At 38.3% G+C, this 26,606-nt stretch overlaps 2 protein-coding genes across 2 annotated transcripts; one reads left to right on the top strand and one right to left on the bottom strand.

Moving 5' to 3' along the window:
• Positions 1-329: 329 nt before the first annotated feature.
• Positions 330-18,380, top strand: adam17b (ADAM metallopeptidase domain 17b). Its single transcript, XM_060866411.1, has 19 exons — positions 330-630; positions 1,105-1,237; positions 1,759-1,892; positions 3,624-3,712; positions 4,922-5,108; positions 8,234-8,361; positions 8,748-8,834; positions 8,937-9,047; positions 9,683-9,827; positions 10,571-10,662; positions 10,750-10,902; positions 11,092-11,291; positions 11,433-11,536; positions 12,360-12,494; positions 12,930-13,060; positions 13,478-13,556; positions 13,653-13,741; positions 13,846-13,902; positions 15,271-18,380. The coding sequence occupies exons 1-19, from the start codon at positions 552-554 to the stop codon at positions 15,640-15,642; spliced, it is 2,505 nt and encodes an 834-aa protein (XP_060722394.1). The 5' UTR covers positions 330-551; the 3' UTR covers positions 15,643-18,380.
• A 45-nt stretch (positions 18,381-18,425) lies between these two features.
• cpsf3 (cleavage and polyadenylation specific factor 3) lies at positions 18,426-25,904 on the bottom strand. Its single transcript, XM_060866412.1, has 18 exons — positions 25,723-25,904; positions 24,798-24,861; positions 24,632-24,729; positions 24,423-24,551; positions 23,486-23,663; positions 23,320-23,409; positions 23,017-23,167; positions 22,547-22,722; positions 22,050-22,208; positions 21,694-21,840; positions 21,458-21,610; positions 21,136-21,244; positions 20,953-21,051; positions 20,633-20,727; positions 20,267-20,354; positions 19,498-19,564; positions 19,303-19,399; positions 18,426-18,743 (listed from the first exon to the last, which is right to left on the bottom strand). Exons 1-18 carry the CDS (start codon positions 25,791-25,793, stop codon positions 18,642-18,644), a joined length of 2,073 nt encoding a protein of 690 aa, XP_060722395.1. The 5' UTR covers positions 25,794-25,904; the 3' UTR covers positions 18,426-18,641.
• Positions 25,905-26,606: the final 702 nt, after the last annotated feature.

Raw genomic sequence — 26,606 nt, 5'->3', positions numbered from 1 at the left:
ACTTCAAATGGAGTGGATGTGCTTGTGCTCTCTCTCTCTCGTTCTCTCTCTCTCTCTCTCGTTCTCTCTCTCTCTCTCTCTCTCGTTCTCTCTCTCTCTCTCTCTCTCTCTCTCGTTCTCTCTCTCTCTCTCGTTCTCTCTCACTCTCTCTCTCTCTCTCTCTCTCTCTCTCTCGTTCTCTCTTTCTCTCTCTCCCCTCTCCCCCCCTCTCTTTTTCTCTCTCTTTCTCCATCCCCCTCCCTTTTTTCACTTCTCCCTCTCTCTCTCTCTCTCTCTCTCTCTCTCTCTCTCTCTCTCTTTAGCTCTAACAAGTACTTCCGGGTGTCCTCTCTGAGTTTGGGACTTTTCGCAGTTTCTCTTGTCGGCGTGGTCGTGATTATGTAAAAAAAAAAAAGAAAGTAACATATAACAAATGAATCGGATTGTTTTTAATCTAAATATATTATTTAGATATTTTCTACTTGTCGGTCCATATGAACGGTCCATAGAGAGCAGACTGTGTGTCATGTCCAGATGTTAATCCACATCAGTAATCCGGCTTTCAGTGCGCCATGAAACACGTTATTGTGGTTCTGACATCTTTATTTTTAACAGAGTGCTCAAAAAGACCTGGCACAGAAGGCGAATATGGTGAGTTTGGGAACTTATGAACCACATAAACTTCTTAATGTAAACAGATTGTAACCATAACACAAAGCTTTGTCATTTAACTAACACACTTTAAACAAAAACACACCTGTGTGGCTTTGTTACATATCTTTATCTTATTATTTATTTATTAATTTATATGAGATATTTCAATTGATCATCTAAATTCTTAACTTTCTCCTGAACAAGTCATGATCCCATTTTAAATCGTACACTAAGGGAACAATAAAAAAAAATCAATTGAAATCTAATCTATTAGACATCTAACAAGCTACTAAGTAATAAACATCTGTTATTATGCCCTGGTTGCTTGTTGTGACTAGTCTGAATCATTGGTTTAATTAAAACAGTCTGAGAAATATGATCTGCACAAATAATTCTGACCATCACGTTGCTTCACTTCTTGTGGTCCCTTCAGATGTGAATATTTCAGGTTCTGTTTGATATTTCTCTCAGATCACTTGCAGTCTTTGCTGTCAGACTTTGACGTTCTGAACCTGTCCAGTCTGCAGCAACACTCCGTCCGTAAGCGAGATGTGCAGAGCCACACACACGCAGAGAGACTTCTCACTTTCACGGCTTTACACAGGTGAGTCTGTTATTTGTACATGTGCTATAGATTGCAGTTATGAGCTGGTGGTGCATTTTTTCGTTCATGATTAATCCCTAGAACAGCGTGTTGACTCAGTGGGTTTAACCTGACGTTGTTACAGTCAGTGCATGTTCTCCCCGTGTTCGTTCTTTCAGGTTCTCCTGGATCTTGTGCTCTTTTCGGACAAAAAGCAACCCTAGATACAACTTAAAAAAAAAATAAAATCTTGGTATCATGGTTATTAATTGATATAGTTAATAATTTATGAAACCATGATACAAATATAGACCAATATGGGCTGAATATGTCAGCCTGTACCCAGGATTTGGGCTTGTTTTGGGGAGAGCTTTGCTGAATTTCATGTCACCTCTGCTGTCTGTGCTGTTAGAGTGACTTGATTTTGTGTACACAGTTGTGTTGAATTGTTTGGAATCAATTTTTATTATTTTTATGTGACGCCGTTTCTTTTTTATTTTTAAAAACTTACTCCTCTGTTATATGCATGTTTGGCTTTTCAGGCATTTCAGGCTCTACCTGACCACCAACACTGAATTGTTCACTGAAGACTTCAGTGCTGTGGTGGTAGAGAAAGACGGCACTTACCAGAACTTTGAGGTCCACAGACAGAACTTCTTCACGGGCCATGTCATCGGTCAGTTGTTAAGCATGAATAATTCAAAAGGCTCTCTGATTAAGTGATGTGCTTGTGTGGTGTTTACTTTGACATAGGAGTATAGTATATTTGGTAGATACAGTCGTATGCAAAAGTTTAGGAACCCCTGACAATTTCCATGATTATCATTTATAAATATTTGGGTGTTTGGATCAGCAATTTCATTTTGATCTATCCAGAACATTGTACTTGTTCCTCTGCATAAATGCCAGAGTAGGTTTTGAGCAGTGTTTTGGGTCGTTGTCGTGTTGAAATATCCAGCCTTGGCGTAACTTTAACTTGGTGACTGATTCCTCAACATTATTCTCAAGAATCTGCTGATATTGAGTGGAATCCATGCGACCCTCAACTTTAAACAGATTCCCAGTACCGGCACTGGCCACACAGCCCCACAGCATGAAGGAACCTCCACCAAATTTTACTGTGGGTAGCAAGAGTTTTTCTTGGCATGCTGTGTTCTTTTGCCACCATGCATAACGCCCCTAGTTATGACCAAATAACTCAATCTTTGTTTCATCACTCCATAGCACCTTATTCCAAAATGAAGCTGGCTTGTTCAAATGTGCGTTTGCATACCTCAAGCGACTCCGTTTGTGGCGTGTGTGCAGAAAAGGCTTCTTTCACATCACTCTCCCGTACAGCTTCACCTTGTGCAAAGTGCGCTGAATTGTTGAACGATGCACAGTGACTGCGGCAAGTTGATGTTGTAAGTCTTTGGAGGTGGTGTGTGGGCTGTTTTTGACCACTCTTACCATCCTTCACCTTTGCCTCTCCAATATTTTACATGGCCTGCCACTTCTGGCCTTAACAAGAACTGCCTGTGGTCTTCTATTTTCTCACTATGTTCCTCACAGTGGACACTGACAGCTCGTATCTCTGCAATAACTTTTTGTAGCCTTCCCCTAAACCATAATGTTGAACAATCTTTGTTTTCAGGTTATTTGAGAGTTGTTTTGATGCCTCCATGTTGCCACTTTTCAGAGGAGAGTCAAAGAGAACAAAAACTTGCAATTGGCCGCTTTAAATACCTTTTCTCATGATTGGATGCACCTGTCTATGAAGTTCAAGGCTTAATGAGCCACCAAACCAATTGTGTGTTCCAGTTAATCAGTGCTAAGTAGTTACAGGTATTCAAATCAACAAAATGGCAAGGGTGCCCAAATTGGGTATTTTTTGTTAATCCAATAAACCTAATTTCACTACTGAAATATTACTCTGTCCTTCAGTTATTTGATAGATTAAATAACATTGCTGATACAAACACCCAAATGTTTATAAATGAAAATCATGGAAATTGTCTGGGGTTCCTAAACTTTTGCATAGGACTCTTTATAAATATTTGAATGTAAATAATAGAGGTGTTTTATGGGACAAATTCTTCACAAATTCTGAGATGTTTTTGAGACTCCTCTTTTTTAAACGTTAAATTTCTTTTTCTCTTTTTTGCCATATGCATAGTTTACATATGTTCTTCATATTTCTTCCAGAATCTGTATAAATCTCACAACCTAAATTACTATTGCAGGCAAAGGTAGAAATGTTGTAATAATCCATACCGCCGCTTACAGTAGCTACTACATCATTCACAGTAAAAACATATCTACGTTTTACCACCTAGGTGCTGTGATTGCATTGCATGTTTTAGGTATTAGATTTTTTTTTGTCAGAACTTCTAGTTTTTGCTGTTAACTTTGCACCCTCCACTTGCAGGGGAGGAAAACTCACGCGTACAGGCACATATAGATGACAGTGACTTCACTGCTCACATTCTGACAGATGAGGCTGAGTATAACATAGAGGTTAGTTTCACACATCACTTTCTCATCCTGCCACCTCTTTTTTTCATGTCTTTTTTCTTCTCAGCACAATTGAGCCCAAAAATACGCTTTGTTTATACCTCATTTATTAAGGTGTTGACACGCTGACATCCATTATGTTGTGCAATGTGGAAAGTTGTAGCTCGGTCGTTAAGGTGTTAGACTACTAATCGGAAGGTTGTGATTTTGAATCTCAGGGCCACCAATCTGCCTCCCTTGAGCAAGGCCCTTAACCCCTTTCTACCCAAGCCAGGACAGAAATAATAAATCCTTTCTTAAGCATACAAAGCCTGAATCTATCTACACATGCAGCATAGCAAAAGAACGGGAAGAAGCTCACTCACTCTCACTCATTTTCTACCACTTATCCGAACTACCTCGGGTCACGGGGAGCCTGTGCCTATCTCAGGCGTCATCGGGGATCAAGGCAGGATACACCCTGTACGGAGTGCCAACCCATCGTAGGGCACACACACTCATTCACTCACACACTCACACACTACGGACAATTTTCCAGAGAGGCCAATCAACCTACCATGCATGTCTTTGGACCGGGGGAGGAAACCGGAGTACCCGGAGGAAACCCCCGAGGCACGGGGAGAACATGCAAACTCCACACACACAAGGCGTAGGCGGGAATCGAACCCCGACCCTGTGAGGCGAACGTGCTAACCACTAAGCCACTGTGCCCCCGGGAAGAAGCTCAGCTAAACAAAACACAATTCCAAGCGGCTAAAATAACAGTCAGAAAAAATGCGTAAACATTTCATACGCAACAAATCTGACACAAGCAATCGACCACAACCAGATTCTTCAGAATCCAACGGTATAAGGATGAACACTCCGTGACAATAGAAGCTTCACTTGTTTTTTGTTTTTTTTAATTAACCACCAAATATTATTATTATATTTTTCTGACTCTGTCCTGGTAATATATACTTATTCTAAGTACCAGAATTATTTAAATACACTGTGTAGTTTTTGAGATATTCATTTTAATTTGAGCATGTCGTTTTCAAGCAAGAGGCTCAAAAATAAGCATAGGGTTGTACAGGTTCATCCTCAATTGCTCAGCTGTATAAATGAGATAAATGTCAGTCGCTCTGGATAAGGGAATCTGTCAAGTGCTGTAAATGTAATGTCATGTTAAATGAGTGATTCTCTTATGTATGTGTTGTATGCTGTGTGTAGCCTCTGTGGAGGATCACCCAAGGGTCGTCGGATGGCCGATTGCTGGTGTATCGCTCAGAGGACATCCGGAACGTGAGCCGCCTCTCCGCACCTAAAGTGTGTGGCTACATCACAGCTGAGGCCAGTCAGCTCCTGCCTGAGAATGTGCACGCAGCCACCGCAACAGAGGAACAAGTAGAAGGTGAAGGTGAGAGATTTAAACTTTTAGGGGATATTTAGTGCCTCATCAAATGCGTTCGAATTTCAGTTTATTGACGGGCTTTTTATTAGATAACATTTAAATAAACTAAGCCTGCAGATCACAGAATCACACAATTTAAAAAATATTATAGGCAAATCAACTTGAAAACGACAAATAAACAAGAAAAAAAAAATTATACTAATCCTTTAATTCATATTTTCTCAGACCATCTGTTCTTATGGAGTTTAAGGTCCTTTAATTTTTAAGATACATGTGATGTACTAAAATGTTTTTTTGTTTTTTTTACTCACCTCAAAGTGCAACAATGAGCAGAACCAACAATAAACAAATGACAAATTCACACATAATAAATACAGAAAAATATGTAATAATATAATAAACATATAGTCAAATATAATAATCTGTGGAGTAATGTTATAAGGAGAAATACAGTGTATAAAAAGTTTTCTTCGTGGTGCAAAGAAAAGCGTTTTGTGTTTGTTAAACTGTGATCGAGGCATGTGAGTGAGGAATAAGCAGACTTTCTCAAGTGTCCACGATCAGTAGCCAGATTGCCTGAGGGTAGAAACTCTTCCTTGGTCTCTTTTGTTGGCCCTTAGGATCTGGTGGTACATCTCTAAAGAGAGAACACTGTGTCTAGGAAACTGTCCAGGATGGTAAAATTCTGCTAGTTGTAGATTTCTCTGATGCATGTGAGAGAAGTCCTGATTGCAATGCAGATAAACTAGTTTAAAGTATAAAATAGTCTATCTTCTAGTTTGAAGATTCTCTTAAGCCCATAGCAGCTACATAAATACGCTCTAATGTTAATCAGTTATGCCAGACAAATGCATCACGGTTCCTTGAGCTGTATTTCTGTGGTTTCTGCTTTGTGAAATATAATATTCCTGCCATAGTATGCAGTGCATGGCCGTAATTTAAACAGCCCATGAGCTAAATTACAGCTATCTTATGTTACAGCCATTTAAAATCAAACAGTCATTTCACATTATTGTTATTTCTAATATAAAGCACAAGAAAATGGAAACAAATGCAGTTCTGTTTTTAATTTGCTGTCTGTGAATGTAGGTGTTTTTATTTGACCTTGACGATATCTGACTGGACATGTCATATATATATATACTGATTCAAGTCCTGAAATAACACCCGAGAACGGTTCATAGTTAGTGCCTCAGACACGGTACTCTGTGGTCTGTGTATGTAAATGTTCAGCAGGATCCTCTCCTCAATACAGTACTTCATTATTTATGGAGGCTTAATTAGAGCTGCTAGTAAAGGCACAGGGCACTAATGATGTGTGTGGGGGGTTTGGGGAGCTGCACAGAGGGAGTGTGGATTGAGGAGAGGAAAAGTGTTTATTGTTCTTCAATGCAGATGAGGTGATTTGCTTTTTTAGGGCTGAGCGGAACTAGGGGTGGTGGAATCTTGCAGTTTTGGATCAGGGGATTTAATTATCTGTGATTTTTCTCATGTTTAATAATTAAATAGCATTTTAAAACAAATAGCTAAACATGAATTGAACAAAAATAAAAATCTAAAGTTTGCTCAATCTGTCATCATAGTATCTCTCATTTAGTCATTTTGTGTCTATGTGAGTGCATCCTTTATTGATTCTTTCACAGAGAGAGTCAAAAAAACTGCTCACAGTGCAGGGGATACCTTTTTCTTACATATCGTCGCTGTCGGGCGGAATCCTCGAATTTTCAAAAACCGTTATTTTTCAGGAAATTAAAAAAAGCCGTATCTTATCTGCAGTGGACAGGGTTTATTCTGCGTTGCAGTGGATTGTCTTGCGCTAAATTCCTGTCCTCAGACGAGCACCAGAACTAGCGGGGGTCAAGATTTATTTTTCTTTGAGCCCATTGTTTTGAAGACATTTACCTCAGAAGACGTGTTGATTCATTGCAACTCTTATTAAGGAGAAATATGCCACGAAGCTCTCCCGCGGAGTGAGGAAGAGGTGGACAGTTGAAGTGTCCAATGGGGTTATGAGATTTGCGCTCAAGCTACTTTCAAGACTTTAGATTGGTTAATTCATTCATCTTCTACCGCTTATCCGAACTACCTCGGGTCACGGGGAGCCTGTGCCTATCTCAGGCGTCATCGGGCATCAAGGCAGGATACACCCTGGACGGAGTGCCAACCCATCGCAGGGTACACACACACACACACTCTCATTCACTCACACAATCACACACTAGGGACAATTTTCCAGAGATGCCAATCAACCTACCATGCATGTCTTTGGACCGGGGGAGGAAACCGGAGTACCCGGAGGAAACCCCCGAGGCACGGGGAGAACATGCAAACTCCACACACACAAGGTGGAGGCGGGAATCGAACCCCGACCCTGTAGGTGTGAGGCGAACGTGCTAACCACTAAGCCACCGTGCCCCCAGATTGGTTAATAACTTGTAAAAATAACAGACCCATGTGGGGACTGACCAATAGCATCGATATGTGAAAAAATATGAAATTGACCAAATTTGGACATACGAGGTTTCTGCCCGACAGCGACAATATGCAGTTTACTCACTAGCACTGTCACCAATTCAGGCTGATAATGAAGCTAAAGTATGGGTTCTGTCTGAAAATATTGTTTTATAACCTGCTAACATTAAGGCTGTTAGTGTTTGTGTGCGGGTGGGGGTTTTTTGTGGTCGGTTATGTGCAGGTGTGGTTGGGTGTGTGGTTGGGTTACTGTGACCACCCTAAAGTTTATTATTTTATATAACAGGATGTCCAAGTGTATCTTTATCTTCTACTCATAACATGGTGTTTTATCCATATAACTACAAACATTTCACTTGTTGCAAACATGTTCTGTATTCACTGATATTATAACAGCTATAAACTGTCATTTCTTTACCAGCCTTTTTTTCCTCACTTGAAGGTAATAAGACAAAACATGAGCAAAAACAAGCTTGTCATGTTACCCAGAAATTTCCTCCATACTGAAGACACTTCCATGTAAAATTTTAAGTTTAAAGTTAATATAAATGCTACACATTTATACTCTTTTGTTATTTGCCTTCTAAAGTAAAACGTTGGTTCTCTGAGTAGAGTAAGTTAGGAATGACCATGGCTAATTTATTACGCGCTTTTGCTAGAGCACCTGAGAGTGAGGAGGCAGGCAGTGGATCACAGGAAGAACACATGTCCTCTGTTGCTGGTGGCAGATTATCGTTTCTTCAGACACATGGGCCGCAAGGAGGAGAGTACTACCATCAACTACCTGGTGAGAGCAGCCTGTTCATGGAGTTTGAAGCCAGCATCTCTGGCTACAGGACTATTTTATATTGTAGACCAATAAATAAGCACAAAAAAGTATAGTTCTTAGTAGAAGTAATCGTGTTGGAATCACAAACACTGTAAATGTTTAGCTGAAAATGTTGAGTACTGGTTTAAATCATTATCTTAAGCCCACAAACTATAAGATAATATATTTTGACTGCAACTGTTGATTAAGGTTTAGGTGATTTTATCTCTGAATAAATAAAATCTGTAAAGAGACTAATCAATAACAAAATATGACAAAAATTAGACTACAATGAAGCAGCTGTGTGTCCATTTTTTCTGAACAAAACATTCTGTTTATCTGGATTATTCTCTGTGTGTCTGCAGATTGAGCTGATTGACCGGGTGGACGACATCTACAGAAACACATCTTGGGATGAAGAGTTTAAGGGCTATGGTGTTCAGATCCAGCAGGTTTGTGTTAATGTGTGTCATCATTGCTTTTTTGAGATCTTCATAATCATATGTATGCCATATGCCAAATTTATGGTCCTTGATGACTTTTGGCATTGTCAGATTATGATCAACAAATCCCCTACAAAAGTGGAACAAGGACAAACCCACTACAACATGAAGGGGAGTCCAGTGAAGAACAAAGATGTGTGGGATGTGAAAAGACTTCTGGAGGTGAGAGAGAAAGCTTCTCTTTAGAATAATCTTCATTTTCTGAGAAGGCTTTCCACTAGATTTTTGAGTGTGGCTGTGGGGATTTGTGTTCATTTAGCCACATGCATTATTGAGGTCAGGTATAGATACTGGATGAGGAGGCCTGTGGTACAGCCAGTGATCCTGTTTATCCCAAAGGTGTTCAGTGGGGTTGTAGTTAGGGCTCTGTGCAGAAGAGTTCTTCTACTCCAACCTTGACAAACCAGGTCTTCATTGACCTCTCTTTGTGCAGTGGAGCATTGTTTTGTCTTCCTAGTTCAAGTAAAGGAAAATTGTAATCCTATCATAGAAAAGGCATATTCTATACAATTGGCTGTTTAAGTACGGTACAAAAGTACAAATACATTTGTACAAAAAACTGTAAATATATTCTCAACAAATTTACCCACACAAGGTCTTTTGAGTTTGTTCTCATAAATATGAACAAGTACATATTTATTTCCAAAAACAGCACTTATTATATATTCCTGAAGATATCGGTACAGCATTATTAAATGACACTTGAAGGGAAAAGGCTACAGAGCAAAGACCTTAACCATGTCTCTCAGCACAAGTGGCTTGATAATATAACAGTATAAACCTTCTCTTTCCTGCAGCAATTCAGCATGGACATTGCAGAGAATGCCTCCAAGGTGTGTTTGGCTCACTTGTTCACCTATCAGGACTTTGATGAGGGCACACTAGGCCTTGCCTATGTCGCCCCTGCCAAGGAAGAGGGTCCTGGAGGAGTCTGTTCCAAAGGTGAGCAAAAGCTTTACTTAATGCAATCTCTGTGTATAGAGAGCAGTGCAGCTAAAGTATGTAGCGATGTAAATCACACAGTACCATAGATTTCACTCTCACTCTCACACACTCATTTTCTACCGCTTATCCGAACTACCTCGGGTCACGGGGAGCCTGTGCCTATCTCAGGCGTCATCGGGCATCGAGGCAGGATACACCCTGGACGGAGTTTAACTGAAGTCAAATTTATTTAAATAATTATATATTATTTATATACAGATGAGTCCAGTGTCCGTCTTGAACCAATTCCAAAATGAATAAAATCCAATCTGACATGTTTTAGTGTTTTATAGCCCATATGTCCAAAACACTGCATTGAGGGTAGTTCTCAATTGTGGTGCCTCTTGTACACAAATACTTTTATTACTCAACTGAAGGAAGAATGAGCTCGAAAAAATCCACATCTGTTCCTCAGACACAGACACTAAACTCTGTTAACTATATCTAAGTACGGAGTTCATGTACACATTTACGATCAGACTGAACTGTTGAAAACACAGCTGAAAAATAAGGGTCAGTGTCACAATGGGTCACTCAAATGTGTGCTCAATGGAAATCAAGAAAGTGATCAAGGACAGCCATGTGACATGGATTCAGCTTATATGTGATTACATTTAAAGTGCAAGAAAAAAGATATGTTTCCATTTAATAAAGCCGCACACTTAATTTGGTCTAATTGCTTTTCATTGTTTGTCTTTAAGAGTCTCCTCAGTCAGGAATTGACCAACGTACCATATACTTGAACACAGGCTTAACCAGCACTAAGAACTATGGGAAGACTATTCTGACTAAAGTGAGTTAAAACATCGTGTCTCTTTGCTCATCAAACTCACATGATGATAAATAGTAAATAAATCAGACTCTTTCCTAACATCAAAAGGAAGCCGATTTAGTGACGACCCATGAGCTCGGGCACAACTTCGGGGCTGTTCATGACAGGGATGACGTGCCGTACTGCGCCCCTAGTGAGGACCACGGGGGCAAATACGTCATGTACCCCATTGCTGTGAGCGGTGAAAATTCCAATAACAGGGTACTACATCTTTACTTTACTATGACGTCACTTTGACATTGTTAAGGCTGTTGTTCAAACCTCAGACACCCTTTACACATCTTTCAGATCTTTTATTACACCATACAAGCTCTTTGTAATCTAGCATTTGTGTGAGAGATTATTACAACTTTAGGAAAGAAACAATTTCATCTTTGTGTTTGTTCTCAGCTATTTTCCAACTGCAGTAAGATGTCTATTGTGAAAAGCCTGAGGCACAAGGGCCCTTCATGTTTTAAAGAGAGAAACAGTAAGGTGTGTGGGAACTCACGGGTGGAGGAGGGAGAGGAATGTGACCCCGGCCTGGTCCACCTCCACACTGACCTCTGCTGTACATTCGACTGCAAGCTACAACCTTCAAAGCAGTGCAGGTAGAGCGCCCTCATGTGGCTCTTGATTGGAATGTGCTTCTGCTCATCTTTTATGAATGATATATTGCGTTGTTTGACAGTTGGACCTGTTACCTGTGCACCTACATTCATTGTGTGTTGATGTTCTTGTGTCATTGGCAGTGATAGAAACAGCGCCTGCTGCAAGAACTGTATGTATGAGAAGGTCGGAAAGCCGTGCCAGGAGCCCATCAATGCTACCTGTAAGGGCATGTCCTACTGCACAGGTGAGCCAAAAAAGGATCTATGGTCTAATCAAAGAAGCAGGAGCCAAGTATGCCATGTCCATGTCTGAAACACAAAATATTCACTGTATGCTGCACAAATTACAGTCCTTTTCAAATGATCTTATAAAATCTGAACATTTCCCCAATTTTCTCTCCTTAATGTGGTCATTTGTCAGTCCCCACCAAAGAGCCAACGTTCTCCTAAAGCCACTAACCAGAGAGAGTTTCTGCTTTCCTCGAGACATGTAAAGCGAACCTACATGCATGTTTATTCAAGCTTCTCCTAACACGACTGCATAACCAACACAGAGCAGAGTGTTATCCACCCTTTTCCACATAAATGGCCTCATAGATTGGCTAGCATTGCTGAGATTGACAGGGGACAAAGAGCATGCTATCCTTTCCATGGTTAATCGTGCTCCCTTGGCTCTCAGGCAGAGACGTCCGCAGCATCGTCTGCAGGGAGTCGAACTTTGGTGATCCAGTGAATGTTTTTCTGTTGTGTACTGTATTTTAATAATAAAAATAATGCAGAAAAATACACAAAAGATGAAAAAAGAAAAACATGCACGAGTTTAGTTTAATTGTATTTTTAATTAACAATGTTTTTATTGTTTTTTAATCAATTTTATTTCTTTATTTTTTTTAATCTGTTTTATGATATTATTTTACTGACCACATATTGTTTCATTATTTCTGTTTTTACTTCACACTGTGCCAGATAATTTTGCAGAAAAATCATAACAGTGATGCATGTGCAACAGAGCCAGTGTAAAATATAACGAGCTGAAGATTTTATAATTTCTTTCTTCTGTCTCACTAGGTAACAGCAGTGAATGTCCTCCTCCAGAGAACCTGCTTGATAACACCACTTGTGTGGACAGTGGGCAGTGTCTGAACGGGGAGTGTATACCATTCTGTGAGGCTGTCCTCAACCTGCATTCGTGTGCCTGCAATGGTCTGCATGTTTCATTTTCTTTAATTGTTTTACACTGAGTCCACTAAATGGACACATGTACTAAAAATGCTTCTAAATACAAACATCATTACAAATGTTATTATCAGCAAAGGGTGAAATGTAAACCTGTAAAACCTGACGATCCGTGTTAGATCAGATCCATCAATATGTTGTCTGGTATTGAACATCTCATTTTTATTGTTTTAGTTTTTAGTTTCAAAAATAGATTAAAAACAACGATAGATTCTTAGTGAAGTCTCATACTTTTGGATCTCGCCGTATGTGTGTTGAGTTAAAAGACAATGATGTTTTTTGATTGTTGATCTATATATAGGTTTCTTTATGTGACATGCTTTGTTGTAGGCGATCCCATTCACTGTGCTCTAAGAATGACTCACTAAGTTTTAATTAGGTTTCTTTGGCTCTCCTTTTCAGAGACAGAACGCTCGTGTATGGTTTGCTGTCGCAGTGAGAGTGGTGCATGCTCTCCATACCGGGATGAGAAAGGTAACTTCCTGTACCTGAGAAAGGGCAAACCCTGCACTGTGGGCTTCTGTGATGGAAAGGTGAGTGTCTCTTACATACACACACACACGTCCCAGTGATACAAACACTTATAATCTGTATGCTTTGAAATGTCTTTAATCTAATTCAAAACATTCTAGGCTTGTGATCCCTCCAGATCTTTGTCTTTACATAAGAGAAAAGCTTATTAACATTAACATGACATCACTGAAATGTTTCTCTCCCACCGAATGCACTGGCCTAAATACAGAGTAAGATAAGACACTATGGTAGCCTACTACAGAAGATTTTTGTGCCATTAGAGAAACAGTTTCAGCCAGAAACAGCTCTGATCAATCGGGTGGTCTGCATTATTTTTAGCTACATCCATATGTTCCAGTTTGGCCTACTTGGTACCTAGTATGAAGGACGATGGCTCATCTGGTGGCAGAAAGAGCAACTCTTTTTATTGATTGCAGGGAAAATGCATGAAGCAGGTGCAGGATGTCATTGAAAGGTTGTGGGATTTTATTGACAAGCTGAACATCAACACATTTGGTGAGTCTTCTGTAGCATGAGTTAGATGTTATTAGGATCATGCGCTGGAGGAAGAGCAGAAGTGTGAGCTGTACCTTTCTTTTTTTTTTCCCTTAGGGAAATTCTTGGCTGATAACATTGTGGGATCTGTGGTGGTCTTTTCCCTGCTCTTCTGGATCCCTCTCAGTATTCTTGTTCACTGTGTGGTAGGTTGCAAGTTTTCCTTACTGTGTGTACAGCACTTTTTTAAATAAAGTATCTCTTGTGTGAATTGGTTCTACTTTGTAATGCTTCACTTTTTTTCCTAAAGGACAAGAAGCTCGACCAGCAGTATGAACTGAACACAAGATCACTCATTTACCCCAGCGTAAGTGACAGACACTATGATATACATATACATTCATTCATTCATTCATTCATTCATTCATTCATCTTCTACCGCTTATCCGAACTACCTCGGGTCACGGGGAGCCTGTGCCTATCTCAGGCGTCATCGGGCATCAAGGCAGGATACACCCTGGATGGAGTGCCAACCCATCGCAGGGATACATATGCATAATAATCCAAAATGGAGAAAATATTTATTTGATTCGAAGTGGTGAATAATATAGATTTGAGTCAGCTGTTAAAATAGTGGGCATCTGAGGAAAAAGTAGTGTTAATGTAGTGTTTACTGTTCTATAACACAGGTTTATATTAATGCACTCGATCTAATTCTTTATCGCTTCTATGGAAATAACTCACAGCTCTATGTCAGATGGTCCACAAACCACAACAACAAAATGGGTAATCACTGATAATGCTTTCTGTGAGGAAAAGATTTCTTTACAATTTATGTTAGTCTCCAGAGGAAAAGCTAAATCCTTTTCTAACATGACAAGCTGCGATTTATTTTTCTTATCTTAGTAACTTTGAGAGAGAAAGAAATAAGAAGCTGGTATGGGAACGACTGTTCATAACTACTACAACTTAAGTGATAACAACGAAGATATTCTTTCACTGACGTTCCACAACGTCAAACTTATCTATAAACCGATAAAATGTATGTGTCATTTTTTAATAAATATAAAAATTGTTAGCATTGACAAATCGCTGTGGTATAAGAAGAATAACATTTTCTGAGACATGCTGTTATGAGAAAAGAATCAACTTTGGAGTGCTGACATTCTTGCCAGCGCTGACATATGACAATGACAATTTATTTATATAGCACAATTAATTACAACTTCCGTCGACCAGTGTGCTTTCCATTAGGTCATTAAAAACAGAAAAACACACATCAAACAAACAGAAAAATTGTACAAATATCCCATCAGCCATATGCTTTTGAAAATAAAAATGTCTTTAGCCTGGACTTAAAAATATTAAGAGAAGAGGCTTGTCTAATAGACAGTGGCAAGGCATTCCAGCACGTGGGGGCAGCAATACAAAAAGCACGATCTCCCCTGCACTTAAGCCTCAACTTTGGGGTAAACAATAGATCCTGGTTGCCTGTTTTCAAACCTGTATATTGAATAAGTACGCTGTATTGCTGAGACTGACATACTGACATGTGTGTATGAAATTACTGAATGAACTTTTGATATGATTTATACACTTCTCATTATGGTAATGTTGACTGATCCTTGTGCATGCTGTATATTTTAAAATCTGCAAATGAATAAATGAGTCGATTTCACATTAACGGACTTTGTAATAGGCCACAGATTTTGGTTTCTTCTATGTCCTTGTTCAGAATGCAGAATTGCTGAGCAGTCTCGATTCAGCCTCAGTGCGCATCTTCAAGCCTCACACTTCCTCGGCTCTCTCTGCCGTCCCACGCTTCCAGAGCAGCACCCCTCCCGCCCCTCTGACTGCAAGCAGCTTAACGTCTCCAGCCTCAGGCTTTTTGGCTAGCACAGAGCCTCCACGCATGGACACCATCCAGGAAGACCCCAGTTACGACTCACGCATGGACGAGCAGGTCCTAGAGGATGACTTCACCACCACTCGCACCAGTGCAGCTCGATCCTTTGCAGACCTGACTGATGCTGCAGAGAACAATCTGGAGAGATCGTTCAAGATGAAGACACACGGGCACAGCATCAGGAAGGAGACAGAGTGCTGAGTGAGAGTGAGAGTGTATGTGTGTGTGTGTGTGTGTGCAAAAAAAAGTTTTTTATAGCAAAAAAGTGTGTGAAAAGGAGTAAGAGTGACTGCATGAACTCCATATGAGAAGCAGAATAAGCAAAGCTTGCATAAGTGAAGAGTGGGCTGGAGCTTATGCAACTCTGTATTCAGAGGCTGTATGGTTTTGGAGCACTTCAATTCCCTGTAGGGTGAACAAAGTGTGTTGCTTATGTTTACATAATGCTCAATTTAGCACTGAAGCTGCAGCGACTACAGGGTGAACATTTAGCTAAAGACTTATAGTGACTTTGCTTTCAAAGGTACATTTTGTCCCATTTTACTTTTCAACATTTTATATTAACAAATATATGTAAAAATATATGTAAAAAGATTTTGGCTATTTTTGAATTTATTACTGCAGCATTAAATATTATGTAAAAGGGAATTTTTAAAAGGCTTTTCACACTCACTGGCCACTTATTAGTAAAAACCTCTACATCTGCTCATTATGTAAAATCGAATAAAATCACACAAATACAGGTCAAGTGCTTCAGAGATTAAATTTTCCATCAGACATCAAATTGGGGAAATTGTGATCTCGGTGACTTTGACTGTGCTGTGGTTGTAACAGATTGGAAACAGGTTGGTTTGAGTATCTCAGGAGCTGCTGATCTACTGGGATTTCCATGCACATCTCTAGTGTTTAAACAGAATGCTGCAAAATTCAAAAACATCCAGCGAGGAGCTGGTCTGCTGGCAGAAAAGCTTTGTTAATCGGAGACTTTAGAGCAGAATGGCCAGACTGGTTTGAGCTAACAGGAAGGCTACTTGTTTCTTCTAGTGTTCAGTTACAGTGAGTGTGTTCCCACTGTTGTGTCAGATTCTTTCTCTCTGCCGACAGGAGTGAAGCCCGATGTGGTCTTCTTCTCCTCATCCACATCAAGCTTTGACCTGTGGTGTATTCTGAAATGCTTTTCTGCACACTACAGTTGTAAAGAGTGATTATTTGAGTCACCATTCCTGTCATCTGGCTGTACTCATTTCACCCACAGAACCTACTAGAGGTTTTTTCACCCCATCTGTGCTAATTCTAAAGAACGTAATAAGTGAAAAGCGGTTTCTGAAATATTCATACAATACCTGACACTAACAACCATACCATGAACAGAGTAACATTTCTGGTGTTTGATGATAACAATAACCGAAGCTCTTAACTGTATTCCCCTTCATTGTGTGATGGGTTTATTGGATAACTGCATGAATGTGCAGAGGTACATGTGCTTTTTTTTATTATTAAAGTGCATGTTGAGTGTATAAATATTTATAATACAAATATTACAAATGATACCAAAGACTTTTCAGCTTTTTTGTGTCCCCACTACCCACACTGGACTGTACCACATCTATTCTTTAGTATTAACATCTACGCTTTAATGTTGAAAAGGGAAGGTGGGAAATAATCATTTGTTTACATGCCTGTTTAGCTGTGAATTTCCAGACAGGTTTCCTATATTTTAGAAAGATGTGCACTGTAAATTATGTGTCTACTCACCTAAAATGAGTAGGTAAAGATGTTTAGAGCTGTAGGGCTTACTTGACGATGAGGAATTTCTTCACAGTGGAGATGATTGGACGAGTTGTTAGAAATGTCTTTAAGATTATATCACAGGTCCTGTTCTCTTTACCCACTGATACTATACTGTATATTTTATATACCTGTGTATGTAAGTTTGCTTGTATAATATTGTGCATCTTTGTGTTGTACTGTTACATTTCAGCTTTCCAGGACAGTGATATATGATATACTGGCAATGAGTGTACAGTGGGATTATGGATAGCATCAGGCTCAGCTCAGACCAGTATCTGATTACTGTGCAGCGTTGGTGCATAGGAAAACACTCGGCTGTGTAATTACATCATGTTTGCTGAGTAAACAATGTAAAAGCAGGTGTAACAGTTAATTTTCACAGTATCAGTAATCTCACAGGTATTTAGTGATCTATTTTCACCATTACTTTCATTTCGATTGTCATCATCACTAGTTTATGTGCTCATCATGTCCTTGTTGCCCGTGTGTTGGTGCTTCATGCATTATTTCTACAGTAAGCACATAAATGTTTGAAAATATCATTATTAACAAATACTAAGATTAAAAACATTATAATTTGCCATACATAACACAAAGGGGTTGCAATCTCCAAATTCACAGCGATTTTAAACAGATTCCAGATTTAAACATGAGCATGATAGATCTCATTTCTATCCATCAGGAAACAAACAGGCTTAATGTATTCATGGATTTTCATTTTCAGGGTAAATGTTTGGTACTGGTAACATGTAATATATATATATATATAAAAATAAATAATTTTAATATAAAATATTTTGTGCACTTCAAGTATTATGCAAAATCCTACAGTGGAAATATCCAATGTCTTTATGTACATAGCAGATTTCTTATATACTTATATTTGCCATTTACTTAAATATATTTGTTTAAATTCACTGCTGCTTTTCATTCTTGTTTTTTTTTTTAACGTGTATGTTTTCACTGTTCCTATATCCTGATTACTTGACTTGGGGAAATTTGGGTGACTTTTCTGTGAGTGAAATGATTCGAATGTTCAGTAAACAGCTGCACAACTGAAGTGAACAGGAGTATTAAAACTTTGTCAAGTGTCTGTCAACTTTCTCTGTGAAGAGTGTCGTTTCATACAATAAACTTATTTACCCTTATTAACATGTGTTGGGTTTGTGTATGTATAATAAAGCACAGTATGATCTAGAGATGGGGTTTTTAATAAATGGATTTTGGATGATATCCATCCTTACAAAGCACACTTTCTTTTCTTGAACATATAAAAAGAAAAAACAAAAATATTATCTGTAATGTCCAGTGAAACAGCAGGTGTGATGTCCTTGTGTTGTTTTATATATTCAGCACGTTCAGGCAGGGAGTTGAAAGTAGAGGACGCTTTCAGAAGGGTTGCCTTGTGCTCATGTCACAGGATTCATGGCATCGTAAAGCCTCTCTACAGCGTGTTCCACCATCTCTCTGAGAGACTCGTCATCCACGCTGCCTTCCTCATACTCCACCGTCTACACACACGATGGGAGCGATGTGTAAATATTAATAATTAGAACACATTAGACTTTATAACACATTAATAACAACCACATCATTAAAGGGTGAAATATGACTGATTTATCTATTGTCATTCATCATCAGTGTTTCAAAGGATAATCCAATAGTTTTAAAGAATTTGAGTTTTGTTCAATTTAGCATCATTATGACTAAAAATAGAGGTTCCTCAGCTGTGCCAAGTTCCACAAAAATTCAAAAAAATACTTTACTTTTTGTTCCAGTATGTGAAAGTTCATAAAAGTTTTATAAAGTGTATATATAGACTTCTAATATATTCTTTACTTAGAACAGGGAAATGTGTTGAATTTGTGGTATTGCTTTATATAAATACATGAATATATATATAAGCATGAGCACAATAGTTATTAAAAAAAAGACTGGATGATCATTGATTTTAGAGAAACTCAGAAGTTTAGGAGCTTGAGAAAAAGATCAGTCTATGTGAAACACGCATGAATATGCAGGAGTAAAGGTCCAGAGACACACACAAACACACACGATTATGACACTCACCCTGGTCTCCAGGTTAATGTAGGCAGTCTTGCCGTCGACTGTTACAGACAGATTGCGTTTGTCCTTAAAGTCTACACAGTCCTCACCAAACATGTCACTGTATAGAGGAGAAAGAAGAAACAAAGAAATTGGGAGTATATCAGTACAAAGATATTACATTAGACTGAGGTTAAAAATATAAGATGGTCTGCTTACTGGAACATGATCTGTAGTCTGTTCTGGAAGACATCCATGTCCACCTTCTCCTCTGTGGGCTGTATTGCTGAGAGTATAATAACAGTAATAATAGTTTGGTTTCGATATGGTCAGATTACACTCAACATGATACACACAGGGGTGATGTAAGCATGTCTTCTGGAATGAGTTTTATTTTGTAATCTGACAGGGGTTTTGCATGGAAGGCTGAGCAAAGACGACACTGTAACAAGGTGATAAATTGGACTAATAACACACAAACTGATGTTTAATGTGATCTTTAATGCGTTAGGGAATGTGGTAGCTCGGTGGTTAAGGTGTTGGACTACTGATCGGAAAGTTGTGAGATCAAATCCCATGTCCACCAAACTGCCACTGCTGGGCCCCTGAGCAAGGCCCTTAAACCTCAATTGCTCAGTTGTATAAAATGAGATAAAAGTGTATGTCACTCTGGATAAAAGCATCTGCCAAATGTGTCATTCAAAGCAAGAGGGACATGAACGTGTGCATTGTATAAGGGAAATTTTAGTCAGTGATTTTACATCATTGGTCTCCCAAGTAGTCAGAAATGGCTGTGCTCTTCGGGTGGTGAGCAATCAGAACAACACAACCCAATTGTATGCAATCAGCATACATTCAGCACTCAGCTTTCATTCATTCAGCATAAGCAGCAATTAAAAAATAAATAAATAAAAAAAATTCTGTGATATATATATATATAAGATGGAAAAATGCATTCAAATATCAACATAAACATTTTCGTTCTTACGTTTCTGGGCTTTTGGATTTGACTGGACCTCCAGAACCACAGTAGCAACTGCATCCGCATACATATCATTCAGAGGGTTGGCAATCCACTGTAACAGACACAAATATTGTTAATATTATTTGAATTTTTTTAATCATTAAATGCATTGGTGTTGCTAAAATTCAGGGTTAGTATAGTAGTTCTAAAGAGAAATTTAAGCACACAAACTAAGCTAACATTACAGTCGGCCTAATAACACAACTTACATATGATACCAAAAAATCCATTACCCTCCAGGTTATTTTTTTATAACATATAACATTACAAACTTTAATAATAAACATCCAAAATAAAGCATTTTAAAGATTTTTGCATGATTGCTCTCACCTCCAGTATGACCATGTTAGCATCATGAATCAGTGTGATGCTGTTAAATATCCTTAATGTGTTTTTCTCTGCTGTCTCCAACTCTTCTACATGCCCTAAAGCACACATACATGGATTATTTCTTATTAGCCAGTTTCTTAGCAACCACTCTCATTGTCAGGTCTGTTTTTCTTAAAGCACTACAATGCAACATGCATTTTTTTTCAGTCTATACCTAAAGTATGACATTAAAAAGGGGAGGAAATTTACTTCCAAATATAATTCAAATAATAAAATAAAATACAAAGGAATTGTTCTGTACTTTGAATATGAGGACACACCTGCTAAGTGACGTAGCTGGCTGTGCAGTAGAGGGAAGGGTCCAGTGAAGGGAATGGCTTGAGACTGCTTCACGGTGCTCATAGACAAATCTGTGTAATCTAAAAGGTAAAAGAGAATGATGAGAACACATGCTGTGCCAAATTCATTCTAATCATCTAAAAGTGAAAAGTGCACCAACTCACTCGAGAGATCTGAGGGCGTAAGGATGTGATAACTGAAGTTACGTTTCACCAAGATCCCAGATACCCTCTGACCCTGTGCACACTTCTTATCTGCAAGAGAACCCATCACCTGGACAATCACAGACAGATGTGCAGACAGACACACACATACAGACAGACAGAATGAGCATTTATCAGTTTTTACAATTTATCAGTATCAATACATAAATATAGTAAATCCTTTGACTGCTGACACTCGAAAATGAGAAAGAAAGGAGATATGAGATATACACTTAGATGTACTGCTTAATTAAAGGAGGACAGTAGACTGAAGAGTTGTCACCTTGGCCAGTTTCTCTCCTCTGAAATTGAGTGTGACTGCCTCAGTGTTGCGGGGATTGTGAACCTCAATGCGCTCGTCATCATTTTCTTCATACTCTAAAATAAGAGCTGCTTTGAGGCGGGCCATCTCATTCTGCTCTCCATGGACCAGGATCTGAGCAAACCACAAAATCAGTAACACATCACTCCGCATGAAATAATCTAAAAGGGAAAGCTGGGGAACAGTTTAGAACTCACCACATGGGGTGGTTTGAGTGCTCGAATGAACTCGCTGGTCTGCTGGTAGTCAGTGTGAGCTGAGAAGGAAATGTAGTCCACAGACATCTTCAACTGCAGCTTCTGGCCCGACATGGTGGTGATCTCCTCCGGCTCAGACATGATGTGCTGCGAAAAGGAATTGTTTATTAGCCTCTTTTATTTAAGAATCAGATGACTCCCAAGCATTATATATTACTACAAAGTTATTTGCTAAAATATGCTTGCCTAATCTTCTACTTCTAAAATTCTACTTCACTTCCATTTATTGACCTCGACTGAATAGTGTTGAAATAATACATTATGTTTTTCATTCTTATCATCTTCCCCTCCTCTACCTTGGCAAGCGTTCCCTCCACGCAGTAGCCAGCGATGATCACACCGTTCCTCTTGTCAGTGCACCAGCTTTCAAACAGCTCTCTAGAGAGGCCACTCTGCATCATACCAGGAGACGCCATCACCACACTGGGGCCGATGTCATCAAAATGGTCCATGCTCTGTAGAAGAGGAAGAGAGTCAGGAGGACGAACTGCTCTAATGTCTTACAATTATAACACTTTAATAAAGGAGACCTGGTTGGCACACAATGAGCCTATTTCATCACCTAAATATTTTATCACATACAGGGGTTACACATGTCTATCATAAGAAAGCACACAAATAAAGATGCCTGTTCCAGTGAATGAATGCCAAAGGAGTTAAACATGAACAGCTTGAGCTGTACAATAAATATACATTATGGCTTTGTTTTTATTGTTTGAAGCTAAACTTGACTTGATGTTAAATGCAGGTAAAACCATTAAAAACACCCTAAGGAAATCATTACACTTCTCACCTTGAGGTTGCTGATGTGCTTGAAGACAAAGGGGTTGTTGATGTTGATGGCTTTGCGGATCTTGTCATTCATGGCGTTCACATAAGTCTGGTACACAGCCATGCACTTTTTGGCCAGGGATGAGGCATAGTAAATAGGAATGTCATGAAGCTCAGGATGATTCTGCCAATATTCATCTGAAAGCATGAAAGTCAGAAATCACAGAAATGCTACACTCACTGTCCATTTTATGATGAACAACTAGTCTGCTTTTTCATACAAACAATCAGCCAATCGTGTGGCGGCTGATCAAGACAGATAGGATTCGCATCCAACATCAGAATGGGAGAAAATCTTCAATATGACCACATGATTGTCAGACTGCATGAATGAGCAGGTGCACAATACAAGTGCTCCAATTAAAGTGAATACTTGGTGTTTGATCTCCGTATCGTTATAGAACATCTTACAGTTTTACTCAGAGTTCTCACCGAGGATGAGCAAGAGCTCTTGTGCTCGACCCAGGGCAAAGACGGGGATTAGACAGCGGCCTTCCCGATTCACGATGTCATGAACTGTGTTACAAAAACGCGCTTCTCTTTCCTCTCTCTTCTCATGGATATGGGTTCCATATGTAGACTCCTGCACACATAAAATGTAAGAGTACAGGCTACCGTGTGTACTGGCTGAACAAACCACACTGCCAAACTACCAGTAACAGAAATTACAGTGAATAGTACACAAGTTAGGGTTAGTCTTTAAGTTTCAAGATTCATTTAGAGTCTGTTACTCACCGTGATTAAGATGTCTGGCTTAACGCTAGGAATCTCTGCTGCCATTAAATGTCTATCTTCTTGTCGAGAGAAATCTCCAGTATAAAGAATCTTAAAAAAAAAGCAAGGACGTTAGCTCTGATCTGTGTGATGCTGTTTATAAATATAACCAAACACCTTAACCCACCTTCACACCAGCAATCTCGATCATAAACATGGCTGCACCCAAGACATGGCCAGCATGGTAACACCAGAACTTAATGCCAGCCACCTCTTTCACCTCGTGGAAGTTGATCGTCTCAATCTTGTCCATGCTTTCTTCCAAGTCTGTCTCTGTGTACAACATGTCATCTGCTGAAATATTACTGCAGAGAGAGAGAAGCAGAGGATGCAGAGGATTACTAACATTTTAAACAGTTACTCACTCTACATCTATATAAGGATGTCAAAGGTGCATAAGGATTAATCAACAGGACTGAACAGGTAAAGAGACCTTAATAGTGACATAGATATGGATACATGGAACAGCATTTTGTCTAACAGTAAGAGGTATATAAAGGAATCAAGGGGGAAAATTTATGCAGTATAAAGGTTATTACACTGTATTATTAATACACAGTATTATTACACACCAGTTTTAGAAAATCAGTAGTTTAAACAATATAAATGCTGGAAATATAAACAAGAAACTGGTACCTATATACTTGCTCTCTTCCTTTTTAGGAAATTGTGTTGAAATACCTTAGAGATGGTGGGGATACTTTCGCTAATGGTATGACTTAATTTTAGGACATAAAACTGAGGATCCTCAGATTAAAATCTATGCCCTTTCCTTTGTTACTGTGGGTATTCACTCACACACGCATGCGCGCGCGCACACACACACACACACACACACACACACACACACACACACACACGGGAAAACACCATAAAGTCTGTCACTTCAAACAAGAAATAATAATAGACTCATGTTTGTATTGTTTTACAACTTATCCATCTTCTTGTACTTTACATCTTGCCTTTTTATATTGTGTCTGTCGTGTTAACTTCTGTTTGTATAAAGTGTAGATATATTCATTAAAAAATAAAATAAATAAATAAGGGCATCTGTAAGCATCTACCTGACTTTGACATAGTCAGAAAGTAGCCAGCGGTAAATAGCTTTGGTCGCGTGGGTCATAAAAGTCCTTCCTTTATAACTTGTTTTCTGTAAAAACCATGGCAGTGCACCACAGTGGTCCAGATGAAAGCTAAGTGAAAGAGGAAATGGTATTAAAAACAGTTCTGTTATAGAAACCTTTCTAAACATCACTCAGAATATCACACTTACTGACTGATGAGAAGTAGATCGATTTCAGCGGGGTCGATCAAATCAATGTATGGCAAAGCGTCCATTCCCTCTAAACCAGGGTGGATACCACAGTCCAGCTGAAGGAGAAATCAGTGATAAGCCAATGGCTAACAATAAACACGAATGGACACAGTAAAAAACCTACCATTATTTTACGCCCCTTGAATTCCAGAATGATGCAGGATCTTCCCACTTCTTGACCAGCTCCCCTATCATAATCATGGTTGACAGAGAAAACAAGATTATATAAAAACACTAACAAAAAAACAACAATCAGGTTAGTAATTCAAGAGATTTTTATTAAAACATTTTTTTAAATGGTAGCGAAATTACAGGAAAAAATAAGCAATTAAGAATAGTAAAAAACAACAACAACAACAACCAAATAAACAAATAAAATCCGTTCTACTATTTCATTAAATTAACTCACACCATCTCCTTGTCATTTTGATCACCTTATATTATTACATGCATTCATACAGAGCTGTATTTAATGAAGTGCCTTACAGTTAAATACAACAATTTCATAAAAGTTCTCTTAGGGCAGTAATTTAAAAAAAAAAAAAAAAAAAGAATAATAAATAAATGAATAAATAAATGAATGAATGAATAAATAAATAAATAAATAAATAAATAAATAAGGTTTTTCCAGCCACAAACATGTGTTTCTAAAAATGGTTCAAAATAAAGAAACAAGATTTTTTTTAATTCATTTAAATAAAATTCATCAATATTTTATTAATGCTAATTCGCACAAAACCGTTTAATTTAAAAAGTTCCAATATAAAAAAAAGTAATAATTGGACAAATGTTAGCAGATTCGCAGTGTTATTATATATTTTGTGTGTTTTAAATTCTATATTAGAAATAATACTAACGTTAACAGAAATGAAAACGGTAAGAATTTAAACGCCGATTAAGTAAAGTGTGCTAATGAATACTGTTCTACTGTTATGGTCTCGTAATTTTATTACCGTTATAACATCTTTTAATACAAGTGGAATAGTATAACACTATTAGCCGCTAAGCTAACATGCTAACTTGCTAACATTAGTTTGAATAAAACTCACAGCGGTCTTATGAGAAGCTGGTCGCTTTCCTCAGCGGGCACCGGAACATCTGACTTACGCTTTGTAGCCATATTTATACACAGAGTTTCCAAACGTTAAATTAACAATTAGTCCATGTTTACTGCTTAGTTGATATCATAAAGGCAAAGCGTATTAGCGCTCTGGTCTGTACGTGAGTTTCATTCACAAGAAATCACTTCCGGTGTCACACGTTTTAAAATAAAAGTCCAATCTTCATAATAGATTGCAATGCTGCAAGGCATTATATTACAGTGTAAAAAATAAAATAAAATAATAAATAATAATAAATACCCGAAAGTGAGATATTTTTCTGTTTACAATTCTCTCAAAGGAAAATATGCAGTTAAGTTACACAGTTCAGGATTAGTTATGAAATATTGGAATATACATAATTTAAATGAATATATGATAGAATATATTACATCATATATTCAAATAAAATGTCATTATATGTATCTATTTATAGCCATTTGCTTTATTATTATTATTATTATTATTATTATTATTATTATTATTATTGTTATTATTAATTAGATACCAGGTGGAGATTATTATTATATTTTAATAACATAATTCAGATACCAGGTGGAGACAAAATAAATACACACTTACTACCTCCACAATGCTTAAGACTAACTAGTTTTATAAGCCCTTTTATTTCCACCAACATTTCTTAAAGTATTTCCGCCACACTTCAATGCAATTTGTTACACTGTAGGCTAGATCTGTATACAGGTACAGAGTGATAATAAACTCGTATGCATTTACAGTAACATGTGATTGGTCCGTCTGACACCGCTCTGCTTTCCGTCTTCTTAGAGACTCTTATTATTATTATTATTATTATTATTATTATTATTATT

This window comes from Tachysurus vachellii, chromosome 3 (assembly GCF_030014155.1).
Source record: "Tachysurus vachellii isolate PV-2020 chromosome 3, HZAU_Pvac_v1, whole genome shotgun sequence".
In the NCBI taxonomy this organism is placed as follows: domain Eukaryota; kingdom Metazoa; phylum Chordata; class Actinopteri; order Siluriformes; family Bagridae; genus Tachysurus; species Tachysurus vachellii.
Note: the sequence above shows the minus strand (reverse complement) of the source record. Positions and strands in the feature narration are given on the sequence as shown.